The sequence below is a fragment of the Lactuca sativa genome, chromosome 2 (assembly GCF_002870075.4).
Source record: "Lactuca sativa cultivar Salinas chromosome 2, Lsat_Salinas_v11, whole genome shotgun sequence".
NCBI lineage: Eukaryota > Viridiplantae > Streptophyta > Magnoliopsida > Asterales > Asteraceae > Lactuca > Lactuca sativa.
In genome coordinates, this window is record NC_056624.2 from 96,982,076 (window position 1) to 97,000,290 (window position 18,215).

An 18,215-nucleotide genomic window follows, 5' to 3' on the forward strand; every position below is an offset into this window, starting at 1 on the left:
GACCTTTGTGAGTATGGGGTACTCCAGAGCATATTGGATGTCCTTTTACATGTTTCAGAATGCTTAGATTCATAAAAATGGTTGCTTGGTCATTTCCCTTGGTCCATGCATGAGTTAAGGCTGTGTTTGGCGCGCCACAGCTAGCTGATAAGCTAGCTTATTTTTCGAGCTTTTTTATGTTGTCGTGTTTGGTAAGCCAAAAAGTAGCTGATAAGCTAAGCTAGCTTTTTGAAAAGCTACTTAGACTAGCTTTTTAGGAACTTTTTTTTAAATTTTCCAAATACACCCCTTAATTAATTATAGAAACACATATTCTTACATGTCCTTTTATGTAATTTTATATATTTCAGCTAGCTTTTCAGCTAGTTTTACCAAACGTTATTTTTTATCAGCTAGCTTTTCAGCTATCAGCTAGCTTTTTATTTAACAGCTAGCTTTTCAGCCATCAGGTAGCTTTTCAGCTAGTCCGCCAAACATAGCTTAAGTGGCTTAGAGTGTTGTAAAATTTAGGGCTTTGTGTTTTGTGCCCTGCCTAGCCATGCAGAGGTTTAAATTCAGTGACTTTATAGGTTAAGACATGCTATAGTGGTCAGATTTGAAGTTGGAATAAGTGTCTTAAAGTTTTAAGACATAAAAGTTGGGGTTTTGGGACTAGGTGGAGTACGTCGGGCGTACTCCTGGCTACGACCCGCGTAGCCAGGCCCTTCCCCGGTTTTGCTGATTCGAGTTGTACGCCCCGCGTAGGAAAGCATATGCGCTGCGTACAGACGAGAAATTTGACTATTTGACTTTTGCTAAAATTTGACTATTTGGTCAAAAGATTTAGGGTTTTGGACCATGGAAGGGAAAAATGGTCTTTTTTCCCTTCAGGGGCGTAGTTGTGGGATGTGGACCTGTGAGTTAGGTTATGTCCTTAATTGAATAGGATTACTTGTTGTGTTTAGTAGACAGAGTCTAGCTCTGGCAGTTCGGGAGTGAGATTTACCAGTCATAAGTATCAGGGTGATTCTCCTCACTTATTGTCACCTATGTGGTAGAATAGTTGTGTAGATATATATGTGATGACCAGTTGGGTCTAAGTGATGCTACTGTGATATGTGATACTATGTGTGCTGAGACTTCAAGTAGTCTCCAGGGTTGTTGATAACCCATCGTGCGTGCTGTTTGCCCACTGAGACTTTGGGTAGTGTCCAGGGTTGTTGATAACCCATAACTGTTTATTTGTGTTGTGTTGTGTGTGGTATTTTAGGGAAATCACTAATCTTTGTGCTTATAGTTGTTGATTATATATGTTGCAGGTACTTCTGAGGATCGCGTGAAAGTGAAGGTCTGATTGTACACACTCGCTAGGAGATTTTATTATTAGGCATTATGTGGCACTTATTGGGTTTTGAGCATAACAAACAAAAACCTATGTGTGCATGCAACCCTAATTCTTGATCTATGTTTTCTCTAATTGAACATACAACTTTTGAACATTAAATGGAAAACCGTAATAGAGGTAGTATATTTTCGAAATCTATAAAATAAGGTTTAGAAAATATACCTTGATTGTTATATAGCAATAACAATGAAATCCTAGTATTCTTCAAACTTTGAGAACGAGCGTCACAAGTATCACGCCTCTAATAGATCACACCCAAAGTAGCAAGAGGATGAGAGAGGAGAGAGGAGAGGGAGAGCTAAGATTTTTGGCTATTCCTTTAGGGTTTCTAGTGGCCAAAAATCATAAGCCCAAGGGGTCTATTTATAATGCAGATAGGATGCCATGGATAACCTTAATTTGAATATAATATTATTAATTCAAATCTGGTAATCATCCACCTCCTTAATTATCCACATGGGATAATCTAGAAACCCTAGGTTATCCTTAGAAAAACCGTCCAACCTTCCCTAGGAAGGTTCTAAAACCTTTTGCTAAACTATTAAGCAATTGCACTTTAGCCCTTACACTTTTAATTAATTCTTTAAATCTTGAAATTAATTCCAATTAATTTCTGAGTAAATATTAGATTAATATTACTATTTCTAATTAATATATTATTTCATAATATATTAACAAATTATTTATTTCAATTTATTAATCAAATAAAGAAAACAGGGTAAAATAGCCAAAGATTTTGAACCTACAACATGATATCTCGTCATATCATTCAGCGTACTGCGAAACCAATAGTGCCCTCTCCCTGAATTTGGCGGTGGTCTCCGTCATAGTCTCGACAGTCTAGTGAAGGTCCTGGAACTCCCTTGACAGCTATTGCACCTCTATAGCTGGTGCAAACTCCCTCTGGAATCTCTGAACAAAGTCCTCCCATGTCATCTCTACCACCCCTGCTTTCCCCATGGCTCGAGTAACCTCCTCCCACCAGTCCCGCGCACCATCTCTCAGGTGCTGAACCAAGGACGTGAATCCCACATTTTCCCCCTCAGGATAAGAGCTCGTTCGGTGAGCATTCTCCATGTTAGTGATCCAGCGTCGGCTAGCGATGGGTTCCTTAACCCCAAAGAACTCAGGCGCTCCACACGCCTTGAACTTCCAGAATGAGAGAGCTCGAGCGCCAATCTGACCCACAACAATCTCGGACCGAAATGACCTGATCCGTTCCTCCATGAGCTCTAAAATCCCCTCCTTGACGCTACCAAAAATTACAGGAGTAGCGTTAAGTATGCCGCAAGTAACCTCGACTGCAATAAGCTCATGCACCCTCTCATCAATTGGTTCAGCACCTGAACATGAACCCAAACAAGAGCCCGCACATGAACCTGAACCTCCCCGAGTAGTCATCACCATCCTCGAACTGAAAATATGACATAAAAGCAATCAATGAAAGAGGTTTGAGGGAATCCTTAACACTGGCCTCCTTAGAGTTTCCAAACCTACACTCATCTCGAGTACATGTCATATGCTTTCAGTAGTACGGGCCCAATACTACCTTCCACACAGACCTATACCATCCCCAAGGCTAATCTAATTCCACTAAGTCACCACCCTACAACACTAACAACCAATCATTCTAGGGCTATGATTGTCAAATGAAGATTCTACCCTAAGTCCAGAACCAAACAAGGAACATGAAATGAGTCCAAACCAATCATTCTAGGGCTATACAGTCCTAAGCATATACAACTTTGAAATCATACACATAACAAATAACTGAGTTGATATTAATTCCAAGTAATACATAACATCAAATTCTATCGAGCTATAAGGCATCACACAATACATAAGTATGGGTAACTTAGGAAACAGTTACTTGAGCTCGACTGATTGCATGCATTGCACTCCCCTCTTTCTTAAAAGAATCTTTTTCAAAATCTCAAATTCTTTTTTTTCTTTTGAAAAGATTATCATTTCCTTATTTTGAGTTCTGACACACCCAAAAGTGTGACCGAATCCCTCAAACCAAGGCTTTGATACCAACTTGTAACAGCCTAAAAACCAGAATAAAATTTTTCATTTAAAAAAAAACAAGAGTTACAACCATCATATTGTTTCAAAAACCATCACATAATAATAGTGCCAAATCATCAATGTACAATATTAAAAATATGGAAAATAGTGAGGAGTGAATGATGCACCATCAAGCCGAACCCTTCCCTTTAGTATTGGGAGTACCTAAAACCACAAATACAAATTGTAAGAAAAATCTTAGTGAGTTTCCCTAACATACCACATACACAAAACATACAAGTTCCATGGGCTAACCCCATGGTCTATTCTTGCAATTTCGGGGGCCAAATCACGGTCTTACATACGAGTGTCATGGGATACCCCCATGGTCTTTCTTTACGATGCCTTGGACCAAATCTCGGTCTTACACACAAGTGTCATGGGATACCCCCATGGCCTTTCATACAATTATAAAAAAGACAACAAGCATTCCACATAACAAGAAATAGGGCGGCATTGGTGCCTTCGACCCACGGATATGGTGAGAAAACTCACCTCAACTACTAAAAATCCCACATAAACGCTCAGGCTTCTAGACTGAAGAAATCATCGTGCTAACTAAACAATAAAGTCCCAATAAACAGTTGTGTCATAATCTGGACTAAGTTACAACACATTCCTAATGTCCAGGTGGGATGGGCCAAACTAAACTTCAAAGCCCAATAAAATCCTAGGCCTATCACCCAAGATCCAATATGAGTCAATCAACTAAAGTGGTCCAACAGTAAGGAAATCCAAGGTCTAACCTCAACAAGAATGCCCATCGATTTGGGCCCAAAGCATATTTTAGACTGAACTGGGCCGTACACCCAACGTATCCACCGATACGCGCAGTGTACTCGGCCGGAGCGTGAGGTTCGCGACTAGGGAGGCAATATGTGTGATGTACATGAAGCTACATATGGCGTACACCCCCATGGAATTCATGCAAAAGTGTCTTAAAGCCTTAAGACCTTTAAAGCCATAAAGTTGCAAACATTATACCTTTAGATGGCTACAATGAGTCCAACTCTAAAACCTAGCTTATTTCACCCCTTTCGACACTCACTCTTGAATGGGGACTAAACCAGGTACAACCTTGCACCTTAAAGATTTAAGATGTCTAGAAATGTCTAAAATACAACTTGAAAGCTTAGGAGTAGCTAATAATCACCAAGATCTAAACTTTGGGGATAAGAAGGAAAAAACTAGCCTCAACTAGAACTTAATGAACCACAAACCAAGTTTGGACCTTTAACCTTCCTAGTGTTAAAAAATAAAGAGAAGATATTAGATCCAAAGTCTTGAGGGAATGCTTTCTTCTTGAATAACCTTATTCACAACCAAAAATCACACACAATCACTCTAAAAAGCTCAAAATGCTTTAAATGAACTAGGTTTTGCTAAGAGGGTCGAGAAAGGAAATGGAGGCTGAGGTAGGGGAAAGTCTTGGGCCATAATGAGGTTTAAATGGTGCATAACCCCTAATTATTAGGGTTTTGGTCTGAGACATGTATTCCCTGCATAATGGAGCACACACATCTTACTCGCACAGGGCCTAGTACGTTGAACGTACCAAGACGTGCACCCCGTGTACACGAGCAACACCAAAAATTCAATATTTTGACTTTAGGGACCTTTTTTGCAACAAAATCAAAACTCAAGGGTTCAAAATCAAACCTAATCATTATAGATGCTACATATAATATGGATCACCTAACACAATTTTGAGAGTTAGATAAAACTAACACTCTTTTTTTTATTTTCAAACTCTTCAATCATGATGGGAATATAGAGAATTTTTCGTCGGTGTCAAGATTTGTTCTTGATTGATTGTTGTATCCACAAGATAGATCCATACCTTAGGAATTTCTATCTTAGGACACTACAATGCAGACCTCAATCTATACATTTGCGTGACTGTATTCTTGTTGTAATATTCATTCAAGTATGTTTCTGTAAAAATGATTCTTGTATATTACATATAATTGAATTTTGTTTGTATTATTTGTGTTTTTTCATTGATTGTATATCATTGTCATAATCATCTAAGATAGAAATCAAAAAGTAAATAATATATCAAGACCCCATCATCAAATCACATGTGGAAAAGCCAGATCAATTCAAAGGCTCGGATTTTTAGAGATGACAACAAAAGATGTTGTTTTATCTAACAAATTTTCATGTTTCCAATGTTCTCACTGATTATTCTCCATCCCCTACCACTGGTCCTACCACTACTAATGAACAAATCAACCCATTACAACCCACTTAGCATAACATAAAAGGGTTGTGGAATCCAGGAACTTGAATGAGTATAATTCCAGAAATTATATTTTGAATGTCTTAGATGATTCCCTCTTCAATATCTACTCCACAGTTGCTACTGCAAGAGGCATATGCGAATCATTGGAAAAGAAATATAAAACAAAAGTGGCATGTTCCGAGAAATTTGTGAATGGAAATTTCTTGAATTTCAAGATAGTGGATACCAAATATGTCCTCAAACAAGTGGAGGAACTTCAAGTAATTACTCATGATCTTGAAGTTGAAGGTATGAGAATAAATTCTAACTTTCTTGTTGGTAGAATCATTAAAAAAAACTTCCTATTTCTTGAAAGAATTTCAAATTATATCTTAAGCACTTAAATTTGAGCAACTTGTGTTGAGTATTTGTGTTGAAGAAGGTAACAGATTGAATGAAAAGGATGATGCAAAGTCCTTAGAACCAAGTTCAAACTTTGTTGGAGAAACAAGTATATCCAAGACAAAGCATAACAACAAAAAAGGGGAGAATCGCTCCAAAAACTCTTCCAAAGATGGCAAAAACCATGGCACAAGCAAGAAGAATTCGAGTCCTTGCTATGTTTGTGGCATGAATGGACACAAGGCCAAGGATTACAGATTCAATAATGGTCAAGGAGGCAATAGTGGAGGAAACAATGGAGTGAACGATGGAAGCAATGGTAGAAATTCTGGTGAATGAAGTGTTGGTCAAACTAATATGGTTGAATCACCAAATCAATTTGTCGTGATGATTCAAACCAATATGGTTAGTAATTATGTGGGTTGGTGGATTAATATTGGAGCCACAAGGCACATCTGCAACTCTTAAACCATGTTCTCTACATACCAAAAATTATTTGATTATGAACTTATGTTTATGGGGAATGATACTACTACAAAAGTTTAAGGAAAAGGAAAAATGAAGCGAAAGCTGAAACTGACTTCTGACAAAGAACTTGTTCTAAGTGATGTCTTGCACGTTCTTGAAATTACTAAGAATCTAATTTCTGATCCCATTCTTAGAAACAAGGGATTCAAACTTATATTTGAGTATGATAAGTTTGTTCTCACTAACGGTGGGGTGTATGCTGGAAAGGGATACCTTAGTGACCGTCTCCTCAAAGTCAGTGCTTTACCTGTGTACTATGGTGTTGAAACACCAAACAATGATGATGTAATGTTGATTCAGTAATTGGCATTACTAGCCCATCTTCTATGTCTATGCATCATCCTTCAATTTTATGGCATTCTCGATTGGAACATGTCAATTTTCGTTCTATACAAAGAATGGAAATACTTGGCATGTTACCAAAATGTTCTTTAGACAAAAATATGAAATGTGAAGTTTGTGTAGAATCAAAATTCTCATAACATCAAAATTATCAGAGCATCCTCCTAAATCAATAGAAAAATATAATGAAATTCTTAGCTTAATCCACTCTGTCTGATTTATGTTATTTTAGAGTAACGTCTACAAGAGGAGGAAAGAATTATTATATATCCTATATTTATGATATCAAAAAATATTCCTATATTTATTTGTTAGATACCAAAGATTAAGCCTTAAAATCTTTTAAGAATTATAAGGCTGAAGTTGAGAATAAATTTGACAAAAATATCAAAATTTTAAGGTCATGCCGATGAGGAGAAAATGAGTCCAATGACTTTTCCGAATTTTGTTCTTTACATGGTATTATACATCAAACAACTGCTCTATACACACCTCAACAAAATGGAGTGGCTGAAAGGAAGAATAGAACATTAAAAAACATGATTAATTCAATGTTAATTACTTCTGGATCACCACATAAAATGCAAGGAGAAGCATGTCTTGCAAGAAATTCAATATTTAATAGAATTCCTCATAAAAAGAGTGATAAATCACCCTATCATACGTGGAAAGGGACATTACCCTCTTACAAAAGGATGAAAGTGTGGGTTTCCTTATTAAGGTACAAGTATCTCTTCCTAAGAGGACTGAACTTGGACCAAAACCATATATTGCATCTATCTTGGCCCTGTCATGAATAGTGCAGCCTATAGGTTTCTTGTGTATGAATCACATGTTGATGATATCCATAATCATACCATCATGGAATCAGCAAAGGATGAATTCTTTGAAAACATTTTTCCTTTTAAGGATAAAGGGAAAGAGGTTTCCTGCTCCAAGAAAAGACCTCTAGATGATAGACTGAATGAAACCATTCATGACAAAAGCTTACAATCAAATGAATAGAGTTCTTATAAGGTTCAAGAAGAGAACTTAGAACCTAGAAGAAGCAAACGGGGTAAAATAGCCAAAGATTTTGAACCTGATTATATGACCTACATAGTGAATAAAGAACCCTAAACTTATAAGGATGTTATGGATTCTTCTGAAGCCCTTATTCAAAAGTGGAAATTAAAAGTGAGATTAACTCCATTATGTAGAATAACACTTGGAAATTGGTATATTTACCACATGGGAAAAACCAATTGAGCATAAATAAATGGATATTCAAGAAGAATTTTAGACCTGATGGTACCATTGAGAAGTACAAAGCTCATTTAGTAGCTAAAGGGTATCGTCAAAAGGAGGGTCAAGACTTCTTTGACACCTATTTACGTATTACAAGAATAACATCAATTCATATATTGGTAGAAATTGCAACCATTCATAATTTAGAAATACACCAAATGGATGTGAAAAATGCTTTCTTGCATGGTGAACTAGATGAAGAGATTTATATTAATCAACTTGAAGGGGTTTTGATTAAAGGTCAAGAAAACAAATTTTGTAAGTTGCTCAGATCATTTTAAGGACTAAGATAGGCTCCAAAGCAATGGCATGAGAAGTTCGACAACACATTACTTTCTAATGGATTTAGAAGTAATGAATGTGATAAATGTGTTTATGTCAAATAATACAAGAATGACTTTGTCATCATATGCTTGTATGTAGATGATATACTTATAATGGATAATTTCTTGGATGTGATAAATCAAACCAAGAGAATGCTATACTCCTCCTTTTCCATGAGGCACTTGGGAATAGTATATGTGATCCTTGGTGTAAGAGTTCAAATAAAAGCTAATAGATATACTCTTACTCAGTCTCATTATATTGAATGTGTAATAAAGAAATTTGGACACAATAATGACAAGTCGGTAGTCATCCCTTTGATCCTTCTAGTCATCTTAAGAAGAATAAAGGTGATAGTGTAGCTTAGCTAGAATATACTTAAGTTCTTAGAAGCTTAATGCATATTATGAATTATAATAGACCTGACTTGGCATATAGTCTAAGTAGATTGATGCATTACTCGCATAATACTGAGAAAGCTGATATGCATTAGTAAGAGTGCTTAGATATTAAAAGCATACAATGGATTTTGGATTGCATTACACGAGATATTCTCTTATTCTCGAAGGATATTGTGATGCAAATTCGATTTCTAATACTTCTGAGGCAAAATTCATGAGTAGATATGTGTTCACTCTTCGTGGAGCTACTATATCTTGGAAATCATCTAAGCAAACTATTAATACTCATTCTACAATGGAAGCATAGTTTTTTCCTTTAGACAAAGTTGTTGAATAGGTTGAATGGATTAAAAGCTTCCTAGAAGGTACTCCTCTGTGACCTCAACATGTTACTGCCATTGGTATACATTATAATAGTATGTCTACTCTCAATATAGCACAAAATCAAATATACAACTGCAAATCAAGACACATTAAGTGCATACACATTAAAATAAGAGACTCGCTAAAGAATTGAATCATTTCCATTAGTTACATAAAGTCAAAGAAAAATATAGTTGATCCTTTAACAAAATGCATTAGGAGAGAGCAAGAAGAAGATGATATGCAACATGTTGTAACGCCCGTAGATCCGGGCTAGTCAATTTAGAGATAATAGGGGTCGAAAACGACTTTTCGACAAAAGATTATTTAGAATGAAAAATCTTAACCAAGTTGTAGTATATGTTACAAAGTTTCCGTACATATAAAGAACGCCGAAATCCGAGTTATAACGAAGAAGTTATGGCTCGTCGAAGTTTTTCGGCAAAACCAGCACGGCACCGAGAGACGTAAAAAGTGAATTTATGATAGAAGACTTTTTAGCCTTATTGATCTAAACCAAAGTTTTAGAGTATATTAAACCGAGAAAATCCATAAAAAGAACACCCAAATCTGACTTCGTATGAGGAAGTTATGATTTTTCAAAGTTTCGGCCTAGCAGTGTACAGCCCGAAACTCGAATTTTAGTTCGAGCGGTTTTTGGCTTACGCGACCTAAATGAGAGTTGAAGATCTCATTAATAGGAACTCAACGGTAAAAAGACAAACGAAAACGGAGTCTGTATGAAGGAGTTACAAATTCTTCGCGGTCATTTAGCAGTCTAATATCCTCCTACTGTTAAATTTAAGATCGGTCGAGAATTAGCCAACGGAGTCTAAATAAAAGTTGTAGATCTTGTTTTTACCTACGCGTGGAAAAAATAACGTCAAAAACGGAGCTCGTATGCGAGAGTTATGATTTTTCTAAGTCGCGAGGCTGTTGTGCGAAATCGGGTGACGTGGTGCAATCCTGGCCGTTGCTTCCTCCCCAAGGCTAGCCACCAGATGGTGACACCTGGCCATAAAACTCGACGAGTTTGAGGTAAACTCGACGAGTTTTGGTGATTTCCAGCCTATAAAAAGGGTGACTGGGCATCCTCATTTCTCACACCTTCCAACTTCTCTTTCTCTCTCTAGAATCTCTCTCTAAGCCTCCTTAAGCCCCCTAAAGTCTAGGAAAACCCCCTAGCACCTGAAGGAAGCCCCGAGGCTCCCGAAGTCCCGAGAAAAGGGGTCTTTCGACTCAGGAACGCTGCTCCAGCGAAGCCCGGTTTTCGAGAAAACCTTTTGTAAGTGAGCTACGCCTAACCTATCTTTCTTTTAGCTTACGTTTTAATATAGTAATGTTATTAGGACCTTATAATAAGTATTTGGGCTATTATTATCGGTTATATAAGTATCTTTCAACGCTTATAATATTAATTAATCGCGGTTATCGTTAGACTAAACCCTAGTGGCAATGATACTAGGTTTTGCAAAAGGAAAAGTGTGTTAAGAGTAACGAAGTGCTGTCCAAGCGCTGAGTCACCACCTACTCAAGTGAGTGCATAGTTACTTTCATCTTACACATAGATATGAAGTATTTTACATAAATTACATGTTATGTGTGCATATTATCTGGGTACTTGTTGTCTATACTAGCTGAACGATTTTATACATGTTTTAAATGATTTAAACTGTATATGTATTTTATATCTACGATAATGTTGGGGTAAAACATGGGTAGATGTAATAGATGGAATATGAGTTGGATGATGAGTTGAGAGGTGTTATAGACCACGAGGTGAGGGTGAGAGGTGGACAATATGAGAAGCCTTTCCCAAATGATGGCCCCGTCATTCAGCAGAGTATGGATGGCAACCACAGACTATTCTAGACAGTCCAGTGGAACACTAGCAGGCTCGCAACCTGTAGGTGTTGTGAACGATGTGTTCACCTGGTGTACTCTAAACCTTGGCGTCCATGCAGACTTGGTGCCTAAACCTTGGTGATCATGCAGACTTGATGCCTAAAACTTGGTGATTATGCAGACTTGATACCTAAACCTTGGTAATCATGCAGAATTGATGCTTAAGCCCTGGCAACTATGCAGACTTTGATCCATGCATGGATCATGAAAGCCCAAAATGTGATGGATTAGTGATTACTAGTGGGCTAGAAGGTGGTTTGGGCTCAATGGTTGGGTTGTGCATGGTAACCCACAAATTGAATTAGGGTTGCATGAAGACTAGGGCAACATTTTTAAGGCTTCATAAGTGCTAAAAACGTTACTATTTGCTTCATAAAGCCTCCTAGCCGTTTTTGACACTCTTTGGTGGATTAGGGTTACACTTTAATGCTTATGATGACTCCTTAATGCTTCTTATGGCTCCTTAATGAAGCATAGCCGTTTTTTTCATTCACAAGTCTCATGGACGTTTTTTTGTGTTCTTTCAAGAGTTACCTTAATTTCTATTTACTAGTTTTAATGAATAATTGGTTGGTTGGCTTGTAATTAACCACCAAATTTGTAATAAAGGCTTCATATAAAGCCAAATTATGCATGGAAAAAGTGATACATGAATTTTAATCAAAGAACCATTATTTTCACTTTGAATTATTGTTATAATTCTCAAATTATCTTGTTGGGACGTGTTCTTGACTTGATACGAACTCAATCCAATAGGTCTTGGATTATTTTCATCGGTATACAACTTAATAGGTCTTGAGTTGTTACTAATCTATCTATTTCTTTCCATTCACATATCATTTGTGGTTGCTATTCTCTCTTAATTTACCTAAACACTACCCCACTCACTAAATCAAGCCCATACACGCATCATACTTAGTGCCTAAACCCTGGCGACTATGCAGACTTAGTGCCCGTTGTGTAAACCGTGGCAATGATGGACTTCGTGCCGATTCCTTAGGATGATCCTTAGGAACGAATGATTGAGAAATAGCTGATTCTTAGGGTAGATCCTTAAGAATAAAGAAGATAATGGGGATGGGTAATTGTGTTGGTTGCTTGATTGTTTAAACATAATAATTATATTATTGTGGGTTGAAAACCCTATGTACTCACCAGGTTTCCCAACCTAACCCACTCAGTTTATTTATATCACAGGTGTTGATATGAAGTCACATTACACTGAGAGATTAAAGAGATGTAGATCACTAGTGTAAATAAATGTAAGTTCCGTTTATGCTTATGTTTCCGTATTGACGATGACATCCCAAACGTTTTAAAATGAATAAAATACGTTTCTTCGAAAATGTTTTGATAACATATTTATCGTGTTTTTTTGGGAACAAATTCCGCAACATTTTTAAGAAAAGAAGTACTCTGATTTTTAATAAAGCATAAACAAAATCGGTCTTTTCTGGCCGTGGAAAATGGGGATGTCACACATGTTGATGGTGGTAATCTATTTTTTGTTTCTCCGTTGCATGTTGAAGATAATGATGATGATCTAGATGAAAACGCAGTACAATAAACTAAATAGAAAGATCAATCTTATGATACAACTTTCTCAAATTCATTGTAATTGTGACAACCCGAAATTTCAAACTTACAAATACTTCATCTTATCAAAGTTAGCCTCGTTTTGCTATTTTACAATGTAGTTTTGGGTCTATATAAGTGTATTAGGCTTAGTATAATCAAGATATGAGTCTTAGGAAGGGTTAGAATGTGTGTAGCATCGACAAATTGGGCCAAACACACCAAGCAAGGTGTGTGCGGCCGCACATAGCCGACCGCACACCCCCTAGCCTCACACTCCAGCCTATATAAAGGACCCTAAATCAACCTTACACCCTTTTCCTACTCCTTCAAAGCTGGAACATTCTCTCTCAAGAGTCCTTCAAGTTTTCCGCTCTAATCGGCAATACAAGTAAGTAAACATCCTTAGATCATTACTACAACACATTAGAAAGCCTTTTCCTCGAGTTTGATCCATGAAATCATCATTCTAGATGATATTCATGTGTGTACGGCCGCACACACATCATGTGTGACCGCACATACATCTTTTAGTCCTAAAATGGACTCAAACACTCATCTAAGCATAGGATCGACCAAAACACCTTCTTAGGATCATCACAAAGCCTTGGAAAATCGATTTGGACACGTTTGGATAGGAGTGTACGGCCGCACACAGGCCTGGGCGCACACACACCCTGGCCGCACACAAACCAATATGGTGTATTTTGACCACACACTCCCTTGTAGAGCCATACACCCCTTATATACAATCATATACGATTGTAACACTTCAATATAAGTGTATACTAGTCCCTAAGGTGGTCCCAATTCAATAATTAGTTGTTACAAACACTAATTGTATACATACATATGTCATTATCTGATTAATAGGATTCGTTTGTGCTCAAGTCCATAATTGTCACTCAACCTCCTAAACCGATCCTACCGTCGCATCACTCACTACAGGTGAGTTCATACCCCTTAATCAACCTTTTAAATGATTTTAAATGCTTTTATGGGGGGGGGGATACAAGTTGAATATCATAGTTAGTATACCAATCACATGTGATTAATAACTAGCATACAAATGGATTTTCCATATGTTAAACTGTTTTACTAAACATATGACTTCAGACTGCTTATCAAACTATTTTACATGTCAAACTCTTTATCAAATTCACTTTTGTACACTAAACCTTTCTCTTATAGTTTTCAAACTTATATATTGCTAAAACCATGTCTAATACATATATAGTTATATAAATAAGGTTTGAAGGACTTAGGACTGATAACTCACTTTACTTCCTATTCCTTGTTTGGTTGTGGACTTAAAGTACCCGGTTGTTTGTCCGAGTGTCGTTGAATCCTTAGTTATATATTATGTATATACGTATAGATATAAAGACTTTTATCTCAGTTCAGTACATTCAGTCATACAAACAAGTCTACTAGTAAACTATAATAGATATAGTTTAGGGTTATACTACTTACTACTTCTAGTCCAATGAAGCATACAAAGAGTCAGTTCATTCACGATTCACTACTTACTATACTATGATGAGAACTTATACAACTATACTATGATGAGAACTTATACAACTATACTATGATGAGAACTTATACAACTATACTATGATGAGAACTTATACAACGATACTATGATGAGAAACAATACATTCATTACACAAGTACATACATTACATATACAAGTATACTATAACATAAATGTGATCCACTGTATCGGAGCATACCTTCATTGTCATGGCCTGAATTGTAACCAGAATCTCCTGGAGGGAGAGCGCGAGTTTTCCTATAGATCTATAATGGATTGATTATCCTACACCTTGCTGCTAGCTACAGTGGGACCTGCAGGTCTTTGGGTGCCAAATGTCATTACTTTTCGACGTCTTACATCGTCGTGTTCATAGTCGATAACATGGTACAACTAATCACATGATACCTTAATATAAATCCGGTTTAAGGTAGTTAGTACAACAGTAGTTACTATAATACAACACTATAGTACTACATTAACTTACCCTTTACATTTATTTGGTGATTACTTCACTTAAACAATAATGTACAAACTATATTTTGATAATGATAGTTACGCTTGGGAAAATTACACACTGTTACAAGAAACAAAGATACAAAACAGTTGTGCCTTGGTAGAAGGCTACTTTTAGTAGAAAATATAGGATTTTCTAGGAGTTACAAACTTTTACAAACACTTACAAACATTCACATACTTTTACTACAAACGTTTACAAACTCGTACTTCAAACGCTGTTTCTAACATTTTGATACAAACATGGACACTAAATACTTATGAACTCACTAGCTTTAATGTCGATAAACTCTTTCAAAATAACTTGTATTCTTAGGTCATCAGTAGACAGGTAACGATGCCAGCTTTTGAGAAGATGGAACGCATACAAGACTCATCTTTTATTTTGATTCATATTTTGGTGTCTTATATACTACAGAACACACTTGTATTAAATTATATATATTTAATGCAATGGATGATATTGTTTACTTGTTTACTATTATATTGTGTTGTGATACTATACATGACGTCCTCCGCCCCAGAACGTTTCCGCCGTTCTAGGTTTTGGGGTGTGACAGTAATCTTTCAAACCTTCCTCTCTTATTGCTAAAGGTCCTATTTCTAGCATATTCTTGAAGATTGATATGCAGAAGAAGAAGTTTGATGAATTGATTGAGGTTCTATACAAAAAGTTTAACGGGTTATTTAAGGGTCTAGATAAAAAGTTTGAGATATTGCTTTAAACTATAAATGAATTTTGAACCATGCTTCTTGATGCTTAAAACATGAAAATTTGTGTATTAGGTGCTAAATGTCAAAAGGAGTATCATCACCTTTCCATCTTTCAACACATGAAAATTTTATCTCTCCCAACCTACTCAATTTATTTATTATTTTAAATTAATCTTTTTATAATTTAAAATTCAAAAGATAGAATTTAAAAATAAAAATTAGATATCCTTTTAATAAAATAAAACATTAATACTACAAACGGTAAATAAAATGACTAAATGACAGTTAAACTCAAGGATAATAATAATAATAATAATAATAATAATAATAATAATAAAAGTGGGTTTTTAAAATATCACACGCCGCATCTTGTGGAAAATTATTCATATGGCATTAGCGATACTTAGTTTTTGTTGCATTTAAAACATCGTCAAAAATTTCAGTCTTTATCTTCCAAAGTGTCAAAGTAAGCTTTCACCAACGTCTTTCTTCCTACCTATTCGGACCATTGTCTGCATCTTTGGGATTGGCTAGGAGTAGAATCCATTTAAAATGAAATTAGACTGGAACCGGAGAAAATGAAAATGGAATTGGAATTAGAGAGAATTGGAATGGAATGAAAGAAAATATGTGATTTTTGAAGTGGTAGAATATTGTATTTAGTGGGAAAAATGATTAAAAATTTGAAATATTACCGATGGTCAAACGGTCAACAAAAGAGAGAGAGAGAGAGAGAGAGAGAGAGAGAGAGAGAGAGAGAGAGAGAGAGAGAGAGAGACTAACAACGATTTACATAACATGGATTCTCTTTCAATTGACGGTATCACAGGAGTGGCCGGCGGTACAAGCAGTACCGCCTCCGACCTGTGGCTCATGCCGTTCCACTAAGTCCACCCTAAAAATTTTAGGGGCCACTGTCTAATTAAATATCATTAAAATAATATTTACACATCGACATTTTAAAGGTATAGCAATCTTAGAGCCAAAGACCATAATGTTTTAATTGAAGGTTTGATCGAGATTAACATTTCCTTGATATCTACCTTGGTTGATTTCAACCTCCTTAAAACTTCTTGCTGATACAATTCCTCTTATAATACTTATTATGTAGTCACACACACCCACTTCAACATTCGTAATGAGGCCCTATTTTCATGCAGCTTCATCACGAGTTGTCTCCCTATACCCAAGCTTTTCATAATCTAAGTTAGCTTCGACTAAAGAAGATACATTTAGCAACAAAAGCTTCCACAACACCAAGTCATTTCGGATTGTTAGTGATAAAATATTAGGAGCATTGATTTCAATAATATCATCAAGATAGTACCCATTCTCAGGAGCACTGTATCCAGAGAACACCAATTTCTTAACACTCTTTGAAGTGATATCAATCTTCCTATAACCATAGCAAACACCCAACTCCAAAGTTTGCAATACAGGGCTCCCGGATAACATATTTTCAATCAAGTCTTCATCTAATTTCGCATTGAAAATACACAAACTCCTAAGATTCTTCCAAATAATCGGTCCAGTTGGATTTAATATGCAGCCTTCTAATGTTAGATCTCTAAAACATGAACTGATGAAAAAAAATTGATCTAACAGAAACTCAGTTTCCAATCCCCTGTACCAAAACTTAAACTTAAGCTCTTCAACGCTACGACTTATACCATAACGAATCCAATTATTGAACTGTGAGTCAAATCGTATATCATAAGTGATATACACATCGAATTTTTTGAGCTTCAATTGGCGACATTGAGTTAGGGTTTTCTCCACAAATGAAATGAAATCGGACACAGAGTTGGGGTTTTGGCGAGATTGAGTCAGGGGATCATCTGAATGTTTAAAAATAAGAGTATGTACCGAAGTCCAAAGATGTTTCCATCGCTTGGAGAGTATACCTGTTCTAATGGCGTCTTTTGTAGAGGGTAAACGAGAGAGGATTTCAACAAGCAAATAATCTGGCAAAGCACTGATTCCATCCTCTTCCCCCGTCTCCATGATTTCGTGGAAGTTTATCCGTGTGTGAGCAGGTTTAGAGGTTGTTTGGTAGGGAGAAAAAAGGGCAGAGTAAACCAACATTTAAATGGATGGAAAGGAATCTTATAAATCAACTTATTTAACCTGATTTTAATGTGTTTCCAAAATTAGTTTTTAGATTATTAGCTTATTGCTTATTAGATTATTACAGTGGAAATAAGCATTTTTTGCAAAAATGTTTATGATAGGAATAAACAATAAGCTAAGCAAGGGGATGGTTATTAAAATCAGCTTATTCCAACCACAATAAACAGATTTTTAAGGACTACTATCCAAACACTTAAACTTAGCTTATTGTGGTGGGAATAAACAATAAGCAATAAACTATAAGCTAATTTATCCGAACACGCTTTTAGGTTGATTTTGTCTTTCTTCCACATTAAAACTATAGAAAACTAACGCTAGGTGGAAATATAAACAAACGTTGAAATGAAGTTTGGTTTTATCCCCTATAAAAATGAGCTTTAAAAATGATATATTTTCATATTAAAATCAGTTTTTAATGCCTAGAAGCCGGTCTCTATAAAATGGATATATTTATATTAAAATCAGTTTCTAATGTCGTTCAATCTAACATTTTTAAAATTTTTTTTACTTTTTTAATAG

The 18,215-nt window shown here is 36.0% G+C and overlaps 1 protein-coding gene across 1 annotated transcript; it reads right to left on the reverse strand.

The window, feature by feature from the left end:
- Positions 1 to 16,340: 16,340 nt before the first annotated feature.
- Positions 16,341 to 17,649, reverse strand: LOC111899983 (F-box protein At5g03100). Its single transcript, XM_023895859.3, has one exon. It carries the CDS (start codon positions 17,568 to 17,570, stop codon positions 16,719 to 16,721), a length of 852 nt encoding a protein of 283 aa, XP_023751627.1. The 5' UTR covers positions 17,571 to 17,649; the 3' UTR covers positions 16,341 to 16,718.
- Positions 17,650 to 18,215: the final 566 nt, after the last annotated feature.